The sequence below is a fragment of the Egretta garzetta genome, unplaced genomic scaffold, assembly GCF_000687185.1.
Source record: "Egretta garzetta isolate BGI_Z169 unplaced genomic scaffold, ASM68718v1 scaffold79, whole genome shotgun sequence".
Classification (NCBI taxonomy): Eukaryota; Metazoa; Chordata; class Aves; order Pelecaniformes; family Ardeidae; genus Egretta; species Egretta garzetta.
In genome coordinates, this window is record NW_009260791.1 from 2479839 (window position 1) to 2500854 (window position 21016).

A 21016-nucleotide genomic window follows, 5' to 3' on the forward strand; every position below is an offset into this window, starting at 1 on the left:
CCGTCTCTGCAAATAAGTTCAGCATCGTCAGCATGCAGAGTGAGACAGCTTTGGTCACCAGCTCCAGAGGACCAACCTCTTCTGCCCCTAACCAAAAGGACCAGACTGTATAGGGACCTGCTGTGTAGTGGAACATCAACTTTATTTCTACATTCAATAACTTAGACAATTAGAGCTCCCCAGTGTTGGGCCTCCCCAGACCTAGAGCCACTCTGAGATGTCTTCCAATATTTCTCCTACAATCTTTCACAGTCTGACCTGCCTCCTTGCTTCATTTTTATGGCTCTTCCTTCTTTTCCTCCTCGATTTCCCCTTCCACACACTTCTGTGTCGGCTTCTGCTCTTTTAAGTGACTGATTGAAAAGAAAGAGGTGAACCGGTATTAATTTAGTAAAGTGAACCTTCACTGTCAGGTATCTTAAAGCTGCTGAGAGAACCTTAAGGGAACAGCCTGAGGTGGGAACAGTAAGGACAGCAAAGGTCACAATTCTTCTGACTGTTATCTGCACGGTGAATATTACTACTGCCACACATGCTACAGTGCTAAAATGCATTAAGCAGCTAGATAAGGAGTAGATATTAGTATTTATTTTCCCCCACATATCAGCTCAGCAGCATTGATGGCACCAAGTCAAGACTTTGCTGACCATTGGGTTTTAATGATTCCTAATTTGCTTCCTACTTAACCATAGTTCTGTAATTTGTGCCTTGGGAACCCCATGTAACCTCTGATTCAAGATTAACTGGGCTAAGGCCTCTCTTGCATCTGAGCATGGACGCTTTTAGTACAGCACTGATCTATGTGGAGGAATAAAGGCCAGATCTAGCAAAGTAATTTGCTTATCTTTGAAAACATTAGGAAGCTAAGAGGTGAAGAGATTTGCAAAATTGACCCATTGCTTCTAGCCTTAAAACTAGACCACAGCATATATTTAAACCCATTAATATGTGCTGAGGGATGGGAATATTTGGGCATGATTAATAAGACTTTCAGCTGATGAGTCACATGTCAGAACTGACAGGAAATCTAAGGGGAATTTGGGGTCCAATGACAAGTGGTTTAGCCTGCAGCAGCTGACAGCCTCCAAGGAGTTTGCTGCTGACTGCTCAGGCTCTTAGAACTTGGACATGATTGCTACAGGCACTAAGGAAGAGGCACTTTCAAGAGAATGAAAAGTTCTGTAGTTTGACTTGGGTTTCCAGGGAAAACTAGGTCTCCAAAGAAGAAGGATCAGAGAGAAGGAAAAGACAAGAGTCCCTGAGGATGGTGGAAAAGGTCTGAAGGCACAGATACGCTGTCTTTGCAAATCTCACCCTGGCTTCAGGGGGAGGACAGTGCTGAGCTGATGCTTCTCACACAGGCTTACAAGCATGAATGAAAATGTCATTCAGTTCTGAGATCCCTGCACTCTCACAGCAAGTTTGTCAAACAGAAAAATGAGACTGACTTCTCGTTTGACTCAACAGGGCTTCTAAGCACACAAGGTGTTATTTCATCTACCTTTTACTTAGGTAAATAATGGACTGACCAAAACCATATGTCCCTTCACTTTATAAAGTGAATAAGGGTATGTTTATTTGGTGTTGAGCCAAATTAAGAAAAGGAAGACAAGCCAGGACAGTAAGTGGAGTCACTCACTCACCTATAGTCCACGACCCCTGTCTGGTTCCGGTCTAACTTGCGCACTAGTTCCCCAATTTGGACTCGATCCAGTGGGATGCTTGATTGCTAAGAGGATAAGATGAATGTTAGCAAACCTGGATATTTTCAAGCAGAAAAATCCTCTATATCATTCTGGGACCCATCATCTTTTAATAGGTGAGCAGATGGCCTGGTGCATGGAAGAAGGGATGGAAAAAATCCACAGAGTGGTGCTGGGGAGGCAATTTTACTCTTTTAGGGTTAAAATAACAATTTTTTGCATTTTTTTTTTGTAAAATAGCATCATTGCTGGCTGACCATTGCTACTCATCCCGATAACCACGGTGGTTTTGGCAGGAAGAGAACTGTCTACTCAGTGTGTACAGGCAAGGGTTTAAATGCCTCTTTTTCACTTTCCCATAGCACTAAGACATAATTATCTATCAAGATCCCGTATATCATATACAAAGAGCTGACCTCTGTGATTTTACAAGGCTCCTGTGATACTCTAGAGTTGATCATTATCACTGATGCCATCTGCAGTATTTGCTGGATGTCATAGCATTTCTGTTGGGTCTCAACTTTTGTTCAGGGCTCAACTTTTGCAATGGGTGAATTTAGCCTTGTAGTCTGAAAAATGTCACCAGCACGGCTGGCTGGTGGCTGTGCTGCAGCAGAGGGGTTTCCCCAGAGCAGCACCCTGCCAGAAGAGCATCCTGGCTGTGCTTTCAGAGGCACACCTGCATCATGGCTCTCCGGAAGGCTGCCACAGGGATCTTCATGTTTCCATCCTTGTCAATATTCCTAAAAAAGTCCCAGAGTCGTAGGTTGTGCTCTTTCAAGTAGTTCTAAGAGAAGCAGAGATAAAACATAGGCATAACCATGAAACAGCCACTGACACCTGCCTCCAGCTCTCTCCTTATTCTTCCATCTGTCACCCTGCCTTTACTTAGCCTTTCACTGAGATATATGAGCCCATAACTCCTTGTGCAGCCACCCTACTGTCAGAACAAAATCCTTTTGTTCACGTTGATCCCATTCTTCTCAGTTATACCTCCTTCTCCCCCTACCTTGATATGAGACTCAGTAGTAAACCTGTTTCTTCTGATAATTGCATATGGTTATTTGGTCCTCATCCCAACAGGCACTACTTCGCTAGGCTGTCTAATCCAGACAGCCCTTTTGCCCAGATATCCGATCACTTTAGTTGCTCTTCTCTGAATTCCCGTCTGTTTAAATGAGGACACATCTGAACACCGTAACTGCTGTTAAAAACTGCAAAGCATACTAGTGTGAGCGTCACTAGCTGTGAAGCACAGCAGCACTATCTGATGTGAGCTAACAGCCCAGCCTTTTGCTTAAGTTCATCTGAATCCAACTCTACAGCTAAGTCTCACCCAATTAGCTAAAAATCGGCACAGCAGCTAAGAAACACAGTGGAGTTGGTAGTGCAAAAAGTGTTATTTCACCCAGCAATGCTCAAGTGCTTGCATTGCCTTCCAGCAAGGAGGACAGCACCATCTGCTGCTATCCATAGAAATTACAGACCTTGAAAAGCTAAGTAATTTCTATTTAGGACATTATTTTCTTGTGATACCATGTCCTACTTTTATGAAGCACATTAATTTTGATGCTGAAGCACGACTGTCAGCAAAGGGTTCTATGAAAGTCAGCTACTGCGGTGGGCTTGTGATGAGGATGGACACTCGTTTGGATCTGACCCAAAATCAATCAGTTTGCTTGACACAGAGAGCAAACATCTATTCAGATTATTTTTTTCCCCAGTGCTCTCAGATCCCAAGGCATTAGCTACTCCTGGAGATCAAAGGATTTGCTTCGTTTGCCTGTGTAGACTGAGATAAGTGGGCATTGTGACAGTCTTTGTGAATACACTTTTCTGAAGGAACTTGGCTGAATTTCCCACTTGGAAGAAAGCTTACTCCCTCCAGCCTCCATCCCTCCAAGTGCTTGGAGCATTAGTACTGTGTACAGAGGAGCTATGGACCCAAATTCAGTAGCTCACCTGAATCACTTTCATGGGATTTGGATGCTGCTTGGGGATCTTGGTGATACAGCCTTCGACCTCACCATGGATGACATCTAGTTCAGGACGTGTTTGACACACCAAATCCAGCAACTTGATGAAAGTTTCGTTCACCAACACATTCTGGTACATAGGAGGAAGGAGAGTGCAGTCAGCGTGGACACCCAAAGAACAACAAAGACTTGTTTGTGTTAACAAATCCATCTGAATTCAACATTCACCATTCTCTCCTAAGGGTGGTGCCTTCTCCCATCTCTACTCTTAACCTTCAGGAATCCCATGGAGGCCTGACACTAAACAAGTGTTGTTCTTCTTTCTCTTTTCCTATGCCTGAGACAGAAAAAGGATCTACTAATTTATGTAGAAATTAACTTAGTGCAAGCTAGATGTTCATCAGGTAAATGTCTACACTGAAGACCTCTTATGTTTAGGTTATTCAAGTGATTCATATTCATCCCTGAGATAGTTCTACATGGGTGTCCTCTCCATTTGGTTAAGATTCAGACTGCAAGTTGAACAGTTAATGGCCAAAAGGTGCCATAGAGTTCTGCAAAAACTAAAAAAAAAATATCCAAGGCCTAAAAGGGTTAGTATCTCCAGCAATGTGGCTTTATAGCCCAGACAAGAAAAATGCATCTATCTGACAAGGTTCTGGGTGTCTCTAGATGAAAATAACTTTTAGTGAAGCTTTATTGCATTGTGTAACCCTAATAGGAAGCTTCAGTCAGCAGTACAAGGCCTGATGTTTGTTTTTCCATGAGGATTTCAAACAGGGTAGTGACAGCTCAGTGTTTCAGAGCTCATACTGTGAGTTTTCTGGTTTAGTACTTATAGAATGGGTAGCAGCACAGTGTCCTGATTTAGGGTTTTGTGATACTAGAAAGTAAACTATGGATGCAAATATTGATGTCACTGTAATTTAGTCTTTTAAATTTAAGTTATGACAAATGTGCCTTTGCCTTGACTGATCTTTTGAAACCATGATTATGATACCCATGATGGCAGAGGAATTGTTCATGTTAGCTATACATTTAATTGTTGGAAATTTCAAGGCAGTTCAGGAAATCAATGAAAGTTGCTGTTTTCTATCATTGTAGGAGGTTTCCAAGGCATCAAGTACCGTATTTTTTTCCTAAAGTGTATTTACAAAGTCTCTCAATGCATTCTTACAGCTGCTTTTTTAGATGCTTAAGGTCTACTGTTCTTAAGATCCATCTAGAAGCTTATGACCTACAGTGCAGTGAGCTCTTGACTGTTATTACTCAAAGACAGTCTTCAACAAGTCTGGGTCTGGCTGGGTTTACTAGCTTCCATTCAGCACCAATGGTTTTATGGATGCAGAGTGACTCTCTGAGGAAGCCATTCAGACTTCCCTGCATGATGCACACTAGCAGAGTGTCCTAGTCCTGGGAACACGGCACAGGAGAGCTCGAGCTGGCTCTGCTGGCTGCCAGCTCTCTCCAAGGCTTGCCAGGCTGGGCTTGATCCCATGAGAAAGCCAGAGGACCGCCAGCACAGCCTCGGAAGCAGCATAGCCAAAGAACCGTGTCTGGCCTAACAAACTGTGCTGGGGTTGAGCGGCACCTGGAGGGAGCCAGCTTGTGCATTTCTGCATCTTTGACCCAGACAGTTCCCAGTCCAGAAAAACAGCACATGGACAGCTGAAAAGCAATGGTATTTCTTTCGTACTATGATGGTGAAGATGGGTATGTGCTGGCTATTTTGATTCACGACTTCTATTAAATGTTTGATAGTATCTGCAAGTTGAAGCCGTACAAAGAGTAGATTATTAAAAGAATGTGGAGAACAGTCATGCTTAGAAATGTTGCCAGAAGCAATAAACCGTTGTTAAAAATGTACCTTTCTATTATGTCACCTTTGCTGGTGCTATCAAACCCATTGAAAGGTTTCTAGATACGATCCTTATTCAAAATTCCACTTACAGGCACACTAATTATTAATTCTTTGAAAGTCAAGATAAATATTTATCCCTGGGAAAAAGGGCAGAAGAAGCTTTTTTTTATGTCTTCCCTTAAGTTTCAATAAAAGATTAAAACCTTTACTAACTTCTCAAAGGTTTAAGGCAGCATAAGATCTTTGGAGCTGTATATTTGCAAATACACTGAATTGAAATGCAAGACTCCCTACATCACAGGTAGAATGAAGTCTGTCAGACAGATTAGATGTTTGCCCACAAGCATTTGATTGGGATACTAAAATGTCATTGTAAATTTATGCCATTGACCATTTATCTTGTGAAATGCCAGGTAATTTAGACTTTTTGAAGGGTGAGGTGAAGAGAGCATCTGTTAACCCTAAAAAGCAGAAATGCATAGTGAGATTTAGGTTGGATTGAAGATTCTTAATGTTAATTAACTCCTTGCCTCAAAATTTCTTGTGTGCCTTCTTTTGAATAAATGCATTTCAATAATTTGTTTAATTTCTCAAAATTTAACTAAAATACATTACTCTTTCCAAGTGTATGAATTGTTTACATTATTAGTAATAAAACTAACAGAACCACCTATAGCACAATGGAGTCCTTTACCCCCCCACAGCCCGTTTCAGTTTTCCTTTCCAGAATGAGGTCTGACTCTGAGCAGACTTGGCAAATAATTCTCTTTGATCTTAAGTTATGCAGGAAAGATTGTCTGCCCTAGAGGAGTGCCTGTTCTTCAGATGATCTCTGTTGAAAGCCCTCAATACTCTCAGGAAAGTCCATAGATGCATATTATTTATTCTGCTTTGGTTTAGTTTCTTCCTTTCATACAGTAACCACAGGACAAGGAAACACATGCAGATGTAATTTAAATACAACCCATTATGTGAGTCTCCAAAACTGCCCATGAACTTTTTTTTAGCTTGCTTCAAGAGTGAACATATTATTTATGTTCCAAGTCCCAAACCTAATCTTTGTGAAAACGCTCTTTCCTTTAATCACGGTGCTCCCAAAGGTGGATGGAGGGTCCTGAGGCCCCTGACACATTCTGTAACTGCTCCCATGAAGCACCAATGCATGGATGGGAGGGCCAGGAGTGGACCAATGCATGCCCAGGTCTCTCCCCAGCGTTGGTCTGCAATGCAACCCCCATTCAGGAGCTATGAATCATTTCTGGGTCTCCCATTTTAGAAGCAGCACATGAGGTTACAACAATATGTGTCGTGCTCCTGATTTGCTATGGAGTAGCATATTAAGATTTGGTCTCTCCGATTTTTTTTCCTTCCACACCAGCCTTTTAATGTTTTGTTTTGTTTTGTTTAGTTTTTTAAAAATAAAATTGCCTTGCTGTTAATGCCTTGAAGCATCCATCTTCTACTCCTTGTTCATACGGACAGGGTATCAAAGCACTTCACAGTATTTAGCATCTTAGGCTACCCTGGAGGGAGACAGCTCAGGGGATGAGGAGAATTCGTCCTCCAGTGGGAATTCACTCCTTGTTCTTGTTTTGCCATTGCAAAATGGAAGGGAGTGAAAGGTGGTGATACTACAGGCACCTCTCTCCAGAGCTAGACCAAAGACCTGTAATTTCCACATGAGTCCTAGAAGGGCTGCTACATAGTAGCCTATTTTTATTAATGGTGGTGCATAAATGAAACAAACATCTCAAAACATTTTTGGAACGGGGCAGCTCTGTGATCCACCTGTTTCTTAAAAATGTATAGTATATGGTCCTGGAGGCTTTCCAGCACATAAGCTCTTACTGAGATGTTGATCTCCTCCATCATGGATTTGGGGTTCTTTCTGACAGATGTGACTAGTGCAGTGGCACCTTCCATGGTCAGGGGATTATTGGCCATCTGTGGAAGAAGAGACATAGACCCAGACATGGTGAGAATGAGGATTTAACACCTGGCAGAAGGCATGCTATAACCTCAAGGATGACCCTTCCCAGAACTGCCTAGGTTCTCACTTGACTGAGACCGGACATGACAGGAGTCAACCGCTTTGGGGTGATAAAGGGTGTGGGGTTATGTCAAGCCAGTCCCTGGGGGATTTTTTGAGGGAACAGTGCAATTCAGTTGCCCTGGAAGAAATTCACGTGATAGAATTTCCTTCTGCTCTGCTCACCTTCAACCCAGAGCAATACTCATTTCCTCCAGTTCTAGCTCAGAGAGCTCACCTCTGTCTTCTGTCCCTCTTGACTCAGACCTTTCTACTCCCCCTGTTTATTCCTTCAGCCATGCCTGGGCTTTATTTTACCTTCAGGATTTTGAGTTTTTCATTGACTTCAAGGCCCCTGCAGAGCTTCTTGGCTCCCTCGTTGTTGATCTGGTTGTTGCTGATGTCCAGGTGAACCAGCACGTGATTGACTTTGAGAGCTTCTCCCAGGGCCAGTGCTCCCTCATTGCCAATGCCATTCCAAGAAAGGTTGAGTATTTTCAGTGCCTCATTGCCCTCGGGGAGAGAAGAGGGATCTTAGCTACTGCATGACCATCTTCTGTACCACTCTACCCTTTCTTGCCTAGTTGAGACAGGAGCATCCCTCAAGTCACACACAGGCATCCTCAATGAATCCAACATCTCTGCAATGTCACCAGGGTCTCTCCATCCATGTAAGTCACCAGACCTACTCACTGCTTTCATCCTTCTCTTGGTGCTGACTGCCACTCTCAGTAGGATGAGCCTCACCAGAGCTACTGAATCCTGCTCAGACATCAGGGATTTGAGTTCCCAAACAGTGTTTCAAACAGCTTCTAGTAATAATCACTGTGAAGGGTGTCACAAAACAGGGGCATTCCTACCCTGAGACCTGTGCCCAGTGCTACTGTCCCCTGCCGCCTCAGGTGGTTCCAGCTCAGATCCAGAATCTCCAGTGTTGTGTTGCTGGCTAAGAAAGAGAAACTGAGATGTTAGCTCATGAAGGGTGGTCTGGACACAGCTGCTGACCCACACTTAGGGACTAAGAGAAAGTTTGCTGGGCTTTTAGCAACAGCCTTCACTGACTGTAGTAGGAGGAACTTGTACCTACAGTGTCTTTACTGTCCACAGTACCCAAAGAACAGAGAATGGGCTGTTGATCACAAGCAGAAAGGGAACACGGGTTTTCTTCTGGCTTAATCAAAGAATAAGTTGTGAAGGAGGAAGGCAGAGAGAGGGAGGATTTCTTATATTAATAGACACTGTCTGTGTTTCTCACTGTGAAAAATGCCTGGATTCTCCTTGCCACATCTAAAATATCAAGACTCAGTCTGCGTATATTTGATTAGCAAAGAGGAATTCAGCTTCATATGGTAGCTGTGCCCAGCTGTATATGTGCCAGTGCCAATTCACATGCATAGCACACCTCACGGTGTAAGTTCTACTTAAAGCAGGGTACGTGTGAATTCATTTGTGTCTACTGCGACACTGGGAGGGGTAAGACTTGCTGCCAACACTTGCTTCTCATTCTCAGAGAGAATTTCTTATCCAGATTTTCCATGGATGGGAGGTTGGATGGAGGCAGATGGTGAGTTTAGCTGACTTAAAAATATTCCTTTAAGAAACAAAACAGAAAAGTAATAGGTTCTGCAGTAATCTCTGCTGCTCCTGCCTTGAGTGAGCTGGAAGGAGAGAAGAGCTATAAGAACTTGAAGTTTGGAGAGGGGTTTTTCTTGTCTAGGAAGGTCCCAAGTTTTAGCACTGATCTCTGCATTGCCTGCAGGCTTGTCCAAGGCAGGGGCACAGTGCCTTGTCCCTCACTGCAGTTTTAATTGATCCATCTTTTAAAGACGTGGACTGTAATTAGAAAGATGTTCATATCAGTGGAAATACTGAACCAGGAGAAGGAAAGTGTTAATTAAACTAAAGGCATTGTGTTACTGAAATGCTCAAGGAACGCTGGATGCTCACAGCACAGGCTTGTGGCCGTTATGGTAGCAGGCGTGTTGGATGTTCTGCGGGAAGAAGAGCCATCAGATATTCATGCCAGTCTTTCCCAGTGCACTAATAGCACATGAGATTACTGAAGGACTGTAAGTGTTTTGTTTGCTTTCCCCCTCCAGGGCCACTAGCACACTCTGGATCTCTCTCTGTCTGAACAGATAAATTAGACAGCTTAATTTTATTTCTTCCTAATCTGTTTCCCTTGCTGCTTGCTGTGCAATGGCACAAACCATTAGGGTTTGGGCTATATAAGAAAAATTAAAATCACTCCTGAACTTTGCAATCAAAACCTGAAAACAAACAACAGTTCTGATCCTATTAGGTTTTAGTAAAATGCAATTTTCTGCTTTATACTCCCTGAGGGACTTCTCTTTCCAGCTCTCTTCTCTCTGACACCGACTCCTGTTGCTGTGGTTTCTCATCCTGCATTTCTGTTCTGATACATTAGCTATAGTTGCTAGAGTCAGCTGTGGTGATGAGGGTGAGCCTGTGGGCCAGCCAGGAAGCTCTAAACCTGGGTGCCCTGTTTTTTGTACTACCCACCAGGTCATGGGGCATTGTTGCTGGAGAAGGAAATACATGTTCACTGTGCAGACGCCATCAAGTCCCCCAGTGCCTGTACTCCTGGCTTTGCACAAGTTATAAATTAAGTTACCGAGCATCTGTCCCAGGATCTGTCCGCCCTTCTCATGGAACTCATTGTGGCTGAGATCCAGTTCCTTCACTCTGTAATTGCCCTGCAGAGAGACAAATGTGCAGAGACAGTGAGATCTTCCAGCCAGCTGTGACCAGCTGCCATGCCAAGGCCCCCACATAAGGATGAAACAGATGGATATCAGACACACAGAAATCCTCAGTGCATGGGAGATCATCAGCACGGAGATTGCAGCACTGCGTGTCCCAAAACAAAGCTTTGTTAGGCATATAACATCACAGTGATTGCTTTCCCAAAACAGCAGAAGCAATAGGACTTTGTGTTGTGCAAACTTCCCACACACAGCTCATGTCTGGCCTGCAATACATCCTGCAATTCTGTTCCTGCCCCTGTTTCACTCCCACCATTGCACCCTGAAGAAGAGCACTTTCTGATATCAGGTCAAGGCCTTGCTTCAGGGAAGCTTCTGGTGGTGCCAAATGATGCAGAGGCTTTGAGATGGGAACTAACCAGAGAAGTCAAGTGTCTTCTTTTTACTGGACAACTGCAAAATGATATGAAGTCGGGTTACTTATGCTTCTTGAAATTTTTTTTTGTCACCCAGATGTTGTTCTGTTACACAGTCCTGAAGGTTTGTTTCTCAGCCAGACTCACATGGCTGTCCTGAGAAAATGTTAATGCAGTCCATCCTGCTCTGTGTCCTCCCAGCCTCTCTCATTTCTGAAGTAAGGGAGAGGCACTTAGTGGAATTATGCCAGGAAATCATATGGGCATTGCCAAGTGAAATCATGCCAAGTGAGTAGCAGCTTCAAGACGAGGAGAGTCTGTTACACTGCCAGGGCTGCAAATGACCTTGGATTTCAAGTAACTCACCATTAATGCCTCAGCAAAGTATGGTGCAGCCTCCTCTCCAAAGTTGTTTCCTGGGGAGGAGAAGTATGTTAACAGCATGCTGATCTCTCCCTTGGTACTGTGCTGGAGTCTGCCTCCAGCTAATCACAGCCCATATCAGGCTGTAAGAAGATAGTCACTATTCCACTTTGCTCCATAGAGTAGAATTACCCCAAGATGTGGGAGACACTCCAGCAATTATCTAAGTTTCTCGTAAGGGACTGGTTTTCAGAGGTGCTGGAGGTTGAGCAGGCCAAATATTTAATCACATCACTATAAATCTAGGTTTCCACTGTTACTCTGGGTTCCTGTCAGAGACATAGCTGAGAGATTGATTTTGCCCATAGTCTAATATTCTCAGGATGAGAGAATAGAATGAAACACATGTTATTTTACTTCCACTACCATCACTGTTTGGGTGCATACAGCCCACCTGAGAGCTGAAGAGCATGGAGGTAGGACATGTTATCCAAAAGCAAACTGGCAATGGCCTCAGCTCCTGCTGTGTCTAGGTGGTTATTGGAGAGGTTCTGCAAGGAAAGAAGGGGGGATAAGAAGGATGAGTCCAAAGAATGAGTTCCAAAGAATTAGCTTTATTGTCTTCTTAATGCCCAATATATCATGGGAACAATGCAAGACGAGCAATATGAGAAATGTCAGCCAGACAGTAATTAACGTGTGAGTTGCAGGTATCTGTAACCCTGTATCCTTCCTAACAGGAATAAAAGTCCTAGAGCCATCAGTTTCACATGGGTCTTCGTCTTCAGTGAACCAAGAGGTATTTGGCCAAGAATCTTTTCTTCCAGTGAAACAGAGATCCCATAGCCTACCAAAATGCATTTTGTATACCTCAGTTTCAGATTGAAGGAGCACTCCTACCAGTTCATATCTGAAAGTTTTGCATTATTCCCTTAATCTATTTAGAATAGTTTCGCCATGTCATATTGGAGAATGAAAGTTCCTGACCAAAACATTTTTCCATTAGCTAAGCATGAACTAGAAAGACTTAGTTATGGCAATTATTGTCACATCTGCTAATGAAGAAAATAGTTCCAGACTTAACAGACTGCGATCACGTGCGCACTTCTGCTTTTCAGAAGCTTGTACTTTTTAAAAGTAGAGTAGCATAAAATATTGTGACTTTCAGAATGTGAATATTTTTGCACAGGAACAACGGTTATTTGGTTAGAATTGTAATGGAATGAATTGGTTTTCTTTCAGATGATTGAACTTGGTGAGCAATAATTTTGGCTACAAACTACGTCAGATTGGTTACCAGTTTTTGAAGGGAAGAATTCTCTCGTAGCATTTCTGCTATGCATATGGCTCCTTCTGCCAGAATACAGTTGTCTTCCAACTCTAGATGGGTGATGGTTGCGTTGGACTGGGAAGACACAAAGGTAAACAATGACACACAAAAAAATGCTGAAATGTTAATGAAGGGGATAGTTTCCTCAGTTCAACAGACACCAGACATTTCACCCAAACCTCAGAAAGCATTTCAGGTCCTGAGCAGGACAGGGATCAGGGGATGTGACACAGCCATGGCAGCGGGAGTCGGCATACAAAAGAGAAGCTTTTTTGGAGAGGTTTTGAGTGGGTAGGACTTTCTGCCAGCCTGAAGACCCAGGTTCAGATCCAAGGTCCAATTCAGGCATCCTGGGCCTGTTCATTGGTGAGTGTAGCACATCGCTACACAGGACCCAGAGTGGGGGATACCAATCCCTCCAGCCCTACCTCTGGCCCTGTAGGGGTTAGGAGCACTGGGGACTTGTGTCCCATGGAAGAACATCAGTTTGCTCTTGGGATTAACTCTAGCAAAGGCCAGCAGTTGGCATGCAAGACTTTCCTGTGCAGGGGATTAGAAACATTAGGGATGCTCAGAGCTCCTATGGGGAAGATACATAACTTTTTCTCCCACACTGTGTCCTCAGTGATGGCTTCCAGGCCTGAGAGAGGCCTAAAATACCTATTGTTCTTGAGAACAGCGGCCCCACTCTTACTGGCTACTCACCACCAGAGCAATAGCAATGGCTTTGGCACCTTTTGGTCCTAGACCATGGTGGTTCAGGTTTATATAAGGCTTCGTCAGGTTCTGAATAAAGTGTGAGACAGGCACCACCTCCATCAGCCTGCATGCTTCCAAGTACAGCTCTGCGCCCGTAATGCCCGCAAAGGCCTTCTCAGGATCTACAGAGAAAAAGTATATTGATGAGTGGTGCATTCAGTGTCCTCCCTCCTTTTTTAAATAAATTAAGTAACTTAATAAAATTAAGTAACACTATGCAACAACAGTAGGGTTTTACTCTTAAAGGCTATTGTTCCCTGGTTCTCCTCGTCCCTTTATCCCAGACCTCCAAGAGTTAATGTATCCTGCTTGCTTCTCCATTTGGCATCCAGTGATTTGCTGTAGCTCCTTACCAGTCTGCAATGTGACTAAACCTTTCTTGGTTTAATTGAGAATTCTTGACATCAGGCAAAAACATTTTCATCTTTTTTTTTTTTTAAAAATCTTAATTGAAGCACACAGCTGATATTGCCAGGAGAGCTAGGGCAGCTCAGAACATTTTGGCTTACAACCAGCAGAAAGAATCCCAGCATTCTCATCTTGGCCATTGGGTGTTGTTGACACAGCTGCAGGGAGACATATCAGTGCAGCTGACGGCTGTATTTCCACAAAAACCTGTCATTTGGAATTCCTTCATCAAAACCCATACTTAGAGCTCATATTTCTCCATGTTGTTATATGCATTCAATGGTCTGACCTCAAGACAAATCCCCCTCTCTCCAAAGCCATTTTCCAGTTCAATCTGAGGCCTCTGACAAAAGTCTTTTTTTCTTGCATTCTTATGGTTTTTTATTTTCCTTCCATTTATAACAAGTTAAAAAGTTCTCATCCTAAATTATGGACAAATCCTACTGTTACAAAAATGAGTGCAAGACTTGTTTAGCTAGAGGACTGACTTCACTAGGCAGTAGATAAGAGGAGAGCCACCAGAAAAGTCTAGGACAGTTGTGGCAAACCTATGGCATGCAGACCACAATTGCTCTGCAGTATTTCATCAGGAGCACACAAGCAGGGCTTCGGTTCCATCCCTGGCTTCAGCCAACTGCTCCTGCTGCCCAGGCAGCAGGCTGGTCTGGTAATGTTGGTTATTAAGGACTAGAGGAGAGAAGGAGGAACAAAGGAATAGTTATGGTGTATAGAGAGCAGTTGAAGGGAGATGCTTGATGTCAAAGGGAGAGCTCTTGGAAGGAAATTCATCCCCCTGCCAGATTAGGTGTGGTTGTCAGGACCCTGGCAGGGTTGTGTCCCCGGTCTCCATGTTGGATATGTATCAGTTGGTAGGTACAGCTCTGTAAGGGGAAAGGCTAGGAAGGGCAGATGGTCAGAAAACATTCACCTTCAACCTCCAGGTCAGTGTCAGAGCCTTGCATGGCCTTCTCTGCTGTGGCATCTGCCAGTGACACAGACTCCGGACAATCATTGGTATTGGACGTCTCTTCATTCTGGTCTGCCATGAAACCAAACAGATTAATTTTGTCAATGCAAGCCCAGCACAGACGTGACTCCCTGGATGTGACCGAGCTCCTGTCACTCTCACTGAAGCCTGCGCCCCTCTTCAACATGCTGCGGATGCCCTCCGTCCCCAGCCCCACTTCGTGCCCACCGCTCCCTGTGCATTGTACGCATGCGGTGCTGACCCTGGTGTGGGAATGGGCCCATTCCAGGGCTGCAGATCTGCAGACTGGCCATGGCTTGGCAGCTTTTGGAAAGAGCCCTCCCCAAATTCAGCATGCAGCCCATGTGCAGGGGACTCTCAGTTCTCCTGCATTAGGTCTTCGCTCCTCATGAGCTGCCTTTCTCTCCTTCCTCAATTTCTGAGCCCACCAGGCAACAGCAAATTTCCCCTCTCCATCCCAGTTTCGCACAAACCTACAAGACAAACCCATGCCAGTTCCTCCTAGCTGTCCTGAACTGACTCACACTTCCCCAGGCATGGGCAGGAGACAGTTGGCTGACTCTGCTATCAGACTGGGAATGCTTTATAGTACTCTTCAAGCATGGCAGAAGAGAAAGCGTTTGGATGCTATTGTACATTGGGGCTGAGTGTAACCAGACCCACTGGAAGTGATACAGCTTCTCTTGCCTACAATTCAGAATTTATTTTATAGTTAGAGAGAAGGCGAATTTGGAAAATTCCTTTTTAAGAGGAATAAATGCATACAAAAATAACAAAGAGTAATTTTGCCAAAATAATTTCTGGCTAATAACAAAATACATACTTTTTTCCAACTGTTAATCTTTCTTTTCATTGCCTGTCACTGCTTTTACTACCTTCTTCTCTTACTCCTTGTTTCCCTTTTGAGCTCCAGGCTATTGACCTGTAATTTTGTACCCTTCTTGAATGTCACTTAGCATCAATGTGTGACGTGGAGCTTGCAGTTTGGCTGTTCATGCAGACTTGTGTGAGGGAAACACTGGCCAGCTGGCACCCACATCACCACATTTCAACCAGCCCTGCAGCTGCAGCTCCTTCATTAAGACTATTTCCTTCTGCCAGACTTTATTTGTTCAAATGATGGGTTTACTTGCGTTACTTTAGTGTGAGAAAGACAAAAGAAAGGGTAAAAATAGGTCTAAATCCCATGCAAAATGCTCACGAGACAAGTAGAACGAAAGATTTGGGAAATTATGATAGTACCCACTGATCCTCTTTGCTTAATGGCCCTACAATGCTGGACATCCTGATAAAAATAAAGTTGCCACTCCGGAGAACAGACTGTCTATGCTATATAAAACCCACCCAGAGTGCATTATCTCCCGATAACATGGCCGTCATGTGCCCAGTACATCAGCCATCCTGCAGTTCATGGACTGAGCCTTCTGAGGTAGATTCAGAAGTGTTCCCTGCACCCGTGTGGAGCTGCAGAATTTGGCACTGGTACAGAAAATAATACTGTTATTCAAGCAGAAATTTGAAAAGCACTGAATCATGATTATTGGTTTTAAAAACAGTGCAGCAGAAAGCGGTGGGCCTCCTTTATCACCCTCTCCTTTCCCCAGGCATTGGGGCTGCAGACACAGTGTTCTGGTCGGCCTGCCTCATGCACGGCTTGTACCAGTCATGAACCAGGAGTTCACTCCATGTGGGACTTAGGAGGGACGCATCCAGATAACTTCAAATCCCTTCTCCTGCACTAGGTTAACAATGACCGTTCTCTGGGTACGTTGCTTTATGCTGTCCCCTCCTTTGTGTTCTACAAATATTCGATAAATCACACTGTCAGTTTATACTTCAGGAGCTCTGTGGAGCAGCAAAAATGTTCATCATCTTTTGCCTCGCATTGCAATGAGGTCCTAGTTCGTGACAGTAAACTAATGAAGTATTCATTCTTAGAATCGCTACTAATAGTGACGGACATAAAGGTCAGATGAAGATTTTAATAAATTGTTCTCCTTCTCTCCCAGGATAAAATCTAATTGCTATATACTAAGGAATTTCAGCTGTGAAAGAAAGCTACCAAGGTTGTCCTCACTTCTTTCATTCTCAATGTCTGCCATAAGAAACTTACCAGAATAACAGCGGAGCTGGGGCAACTCATAAAATGAAACAAAGCATTTTGTGGTATGCAGACAAAATTATACTAATTTAAACACTCAAATATAAGCATATTTTTGCAGTCTGTAAGGAATCAGTTCTTTCAGTAATGTGTCAAACTACATGGTTATACTAACTCGGGAGTGTTAAGTGTTGAAGGAATCTGTGAGGAAACAGCTATGAGACATATGATTTTGTACCTAAGGAAAATCTAAGCAAAGTATTTAGGAATTAATATCCTAAATGTCTTTTATTGAAAAATCAAGAAATTAGGTTTAATGTGGTTTGGAAAAAACTGTCTGCTTTAGCTTGGTCAAGGGTATTGAATCTTTATCTCCTATTTTAAGTCATACCACTGTGGATATCAAAAGACTTCTAGAGAAATCATAAACAAATGTTAGCTATTTGTGGAAAAAAGGAAATAAATGATAGATTTTTTTTCTCCCTCCTAATATAAATAATTTAGAAAAAAGCAAAACCACCAGACATTTTGGCAACATTTTGCCTCTGGAATTGGATAGGATTAACAGTTACACCATTCTCCTCGCTGCTACTGTCAGTCAAATTCAGCTAGCATTCTACCCACAGTTATTTAATCCAATATGTAAGGGAAAATGGCAACCAACTATTAACTGACCAGGAACTTCCTAGTGATAATATTTTTGAAGTTAATACTGTCAAAACCCCATGAGAAATACTAATATTAAGATAATTGTTTGGGCCTGATAGCAGGTAATTAATTATGTCAGATCCCACTTAAAGAGTGAAAGTTTCAAGAGTTCATAGCCAAGAACAAAAACCTTGTTTGCAGAAAAGCTATCTAAAAGGGACTAATCCCAAATAGGCAATAAATTATTGTTGCTGGATCAAAAAAATGCCCAGACCTACCTTTACAGAAAATAAGAAAGGATATTTAGACAAACGTCACTTTGAAACAATGGAAAATACTCTGATAAAGGATTTCATCAATTAGAACATCCATTAGGGAAAATTATTATGTAACACTTCAAGAATTGTATTATACTCTATTTAAATACAGAAACACAAGAACCAAAGAGAGAAGTTGTCCCACATATCTGACTACCTTACAGTAATTGCATTATGAAGGAAAATAAGAAATTAATTTGTAATGACTAAGTGAGAGGCCGAAGGAGGCTTTGAACTTTGAGAGAAACTGTTGTGCTAAGCTAGGAAGTTAGGCCAAAATGCTGCGAGCAGGCCCAGAGCCTGACTTTGCTGTGTACAAGCACAGCCTGATGGCAGCATGTTCAAAAAACTCTTCTGTCCCTCATGCCCTGCCTGCCCTTCTGGGCGATGAAGGGCTCAAACAGGATCTGGTCTCACATGGTGCTGAGCTCCAACATATCCTGTGGGAATTAGGGGCAGCTGGGTGGAGTTGCCTGCAAGCTGGTACTGGCAAGCCCTCTTCTGGTACATTTTACTTTTTCTGAGCTGCTCCTGGGTGGCAGCTCCCGTCTCAGGGCACTGGCACCCCGTTTCACACAGAATCACACAGAATCACAGAATGGCAAGGGTTGGAAGGGACCTCGGGAGATCACCTAGTCCAACCCCCCTGCTAAAGCAGGTTCACCTAGAGCAGGTTGCACAGGACATCGTCCAGGTGGGCTTTGAATATCTCCAGAGAAAGAGACTCCACAGCCCCTCCGGGCAGCCTGTTCCAGTGCTGTCACCCTCAAAGTAAAGAAGTTCTTCCTCATATTCAACTGAAACCTCTTATGTTTCAGTGTGTGCCCATTGCCCCATGTCCTGTCACTGGGCACCACTGAGAAGAGTCTCCTCATTGCTGCCTGGCCTGGGGAAAGGAAGCCTTCCCACCTGGTGATCAGCCTGCAGCAACCTCAGTCCCTCTTGAATGCTGGAGATTTTCCTTCGGCCATTTCTGACTATTTCTGAAGTGAGTTTGCTAGCAACTAAACACCACACCTGCGTCCTTCTCAGACTTGTTCTCCATGTCACCACCAGTGAGCAGCGGGTTCATTTGCTTTTCCTCTTCTGTAAATGAAGAGTTCACAGCCATCTCATAGATCCTGTAAGTTCCTACACACAAAAAGTGCAGCCACTTGGCTACAGTTAAAAAATCTCCAGGAGCAATGGTGCCACTTGTAAGATCTGTGTTCTTGATTTATACTGCTTGTGAACAGGAGAATCCCGCTGCAGAGGCTGGCTGGGTGTCACAAGAAAGCCCTGTGGCCACCCCATCCCCCTGTCCTGCCACCGCCACCCTTCTGTGACCTCATCTGCACCTTCCAACTCCGAGGGGTTACATTCAGTGCTGGAAACCCCGTTGCTCTGGGATCCCATCGACTCCCAGAGAACAGATGAGATCTTGGCTGTGAGACTCCCCCAGATGTGTCAGAAAGTCGTGCCAGGTTGCCAGTAAGGGTTCTTCTCTCGAGTTCGTATTCCAGTCCGTACTATTTCATGAGAAAGCCAGACTGCAGCAGTTACAGTCTTAAAGGAGATGAGGATTAAAGGAGTGTATTCGCCTTACTGATCTTGAACAGATTCAGACTTCTCTACTGCCAAATTCCCCATCCATTCAGTAATAAAGCATGGCTTGTAAACATGTCAGCACTTAATGGGGCCTCGAATCAAGTACTCATTCAACCCACCAACTATTGTTGGTGCCAAAATTGGTTCAGTACTTACTATTTTACATAATTTATACCGAGGACTCTTTCCTAAGGGCCTAAACCCAGAACTGTAACAGAAAAGGCTTTCTGATAAAGGTTGAGCAGAACAAATATATACACTTTCCATTATGGGTGATGGCCAGTGAACATAATGTCCTGTAAAGATTTTGAAGTTTATGTAGCCTACACAGTGTAATACAGGCTATACAGAGAGGAAAAAAGAGTTCATTTCCCCAAGGATAGGGTGTTTCTAGTGGTTTTGTTCCCCTAGGTTCTACATAAACCTCTCAAGTAGTCCAGTCATTAGAAGCCATGGTAGGGTTATATTTGGATATAGAACAAAATGCCGCAAAAGCCAGTGGTTTGACCCTAAAGCAGATGACCATTGTCAGCTTTGATTTTATTGCCAAAGTTTGTAAATATTTTTTCTAGTGTAGGCAAAACAACTGTGGCTGTCTGGATACTTGCTTGTTTGTGGCACCAACTAACATTCTCTGATTTCAGTCTGATTATCCCAGTGTGGGTTGGGTCTGAAGATACTTTCTTAGATCTTTCCTTTTAAAGAACAGCCTTGTTTTAAATGCCCCAGTCATCAGCCCTTAACGTTGCAGATCTTTCCTCTGGAGAACACCCTCCATTTTCTGACTAGAAACCAGTGACGGTTCCAGAAGTTTGCTTACTGCAGCAGGAGATGGGAGACCACAGTCCAGTTTCATGCTTTGCCAGAGACATCTGTGGGACTTGAGACAAGTCACTGCCGTCTATTGTCCATGGTGTTCTGTAACTGGAGATTTGAAAACGAGACTGGTGGGATTATTATTTATATACGTTAAAACATCAGCTCAGATCCTAGCTGTGGACACCCATTGTGCTAATCACCATACCCAAATGGGGCAAGAGGCGGGGTTGTCCCTGAAAAAGTGTTTTACCCATGAGACAGCAAGCTGATCACCATCAGGGGAGAAGTTAGGCAGCGCTTATCAGTGCAAAAGGCAGGGATGACATGATTCTTGACTTCATTGCAAGTGCCCATCTCAGAGATTGGAGGAAGGCTACTGAGATCACACATTAGAAGTGTGTATTTGGTGTAAAAACCTGTAGCAGTGCTCAGTTTGATGTGTTTGCCTTTAGGTGTTGTACACATTGGAATGTGGAATGAAGCAATACATTAAAAATGTGGACTTCAACCAGGATTTCTCTTTTCATATGAAACTGTCTGGTTTCAACATGTGACAGGCCTCAACTTCCAAAGGCCACGGTGTGCTCACAGCTGGGTGAGAGGGGGTGGTTTTGCAGAGCTGTGATGAGCTGTGAGCAGCACACCCAGGGAGGGCATACTCCCGCACTGGTACATCACCCATCCCCAATGGCGTTTGTCCACATAGAGCTTGCGCGTGCTGCAAAACTTTGACTGTCATCACCTGTGTTTGCAAAGCCTGTGTAATTATTAACTCATCTGGAGCAAATGGGAAGCTCGGTGGCTTTCCAGGGCAAAAAAGAATGCATGGAAATTGTCCTTTCTGTTTGGATTTCTCGAGAACAGGGGGTGAAACCTTTTGTTTGAAAACACAAATTTCGGGGGGGGGTGCCCAGGAAGCTGCCGTCACCCTGCTTAGGGTCACAACGCCTGACCCGCCCGAGCACAGCGGTGCTGTCGGGCCCCG

At 43.7% G+C, this 21016-nt stretch overlaps 1 protein-coding gene across 1 annotated transcript; it reads right to left on the reverse strand.

The window, feature by feature from the left end:
• Positions 1 to 277: 277 nt before the first annotated feature.
• LRRC74A (leucine rich repeat containing 74A) lies at positions 278 to 19020 on the reverse strand. The gene is made up of 15 exons (XM_009646585.1): positions 18963 to 19020; positions 18643 to 18756; positions 14500 to 14610; positions 13110 to 13285; positions 12372 to 12479; positions 11529 to 11625; positions 11078 to 11127; positions 10205 to 10286; positions 8430 to 8515; positions 7888 to 8082; positions 7389 to 7484; positions 3666 to 3809; positions 2383 to 2490; positions 1644 to 1729; positions 278 to 353 (listed from the first exon to the last, which is right to left on the reverse strand). Exons 1-15 carry the CDS (start codon positions 19018 to 19020, stop codon positions 278 to 280), a joined length of 1587 nt encoding a protein of 528 aa, XP_009644880.1.
• Positions 19021 to 21016: the final 1996 nt, after the last annotated feature.

Coding starts and splice junctions, on each gene's coding strand:
- LRRC74A (XM_009646585.1), bottom strand. CDS start 19,020: ATGGGATCCCAGAGCAACGGGGTTTCCAGCACTGAATGTAACCCCTCG. Junction 8,516..10,204: donor GATCCTGGGACAGATGCTCG/GTAACTTAATTT, acceptor TCTCTTTCTTAG/CCAGCAACACAACACTGGAG. Junction 8,083..8,429: donor CACTGGGCACAGGTCTCAGG/GTAGGAATGCCC, acceptor TCTCTCCCCGAG/GGCAATGAGGCACTGAAAAT.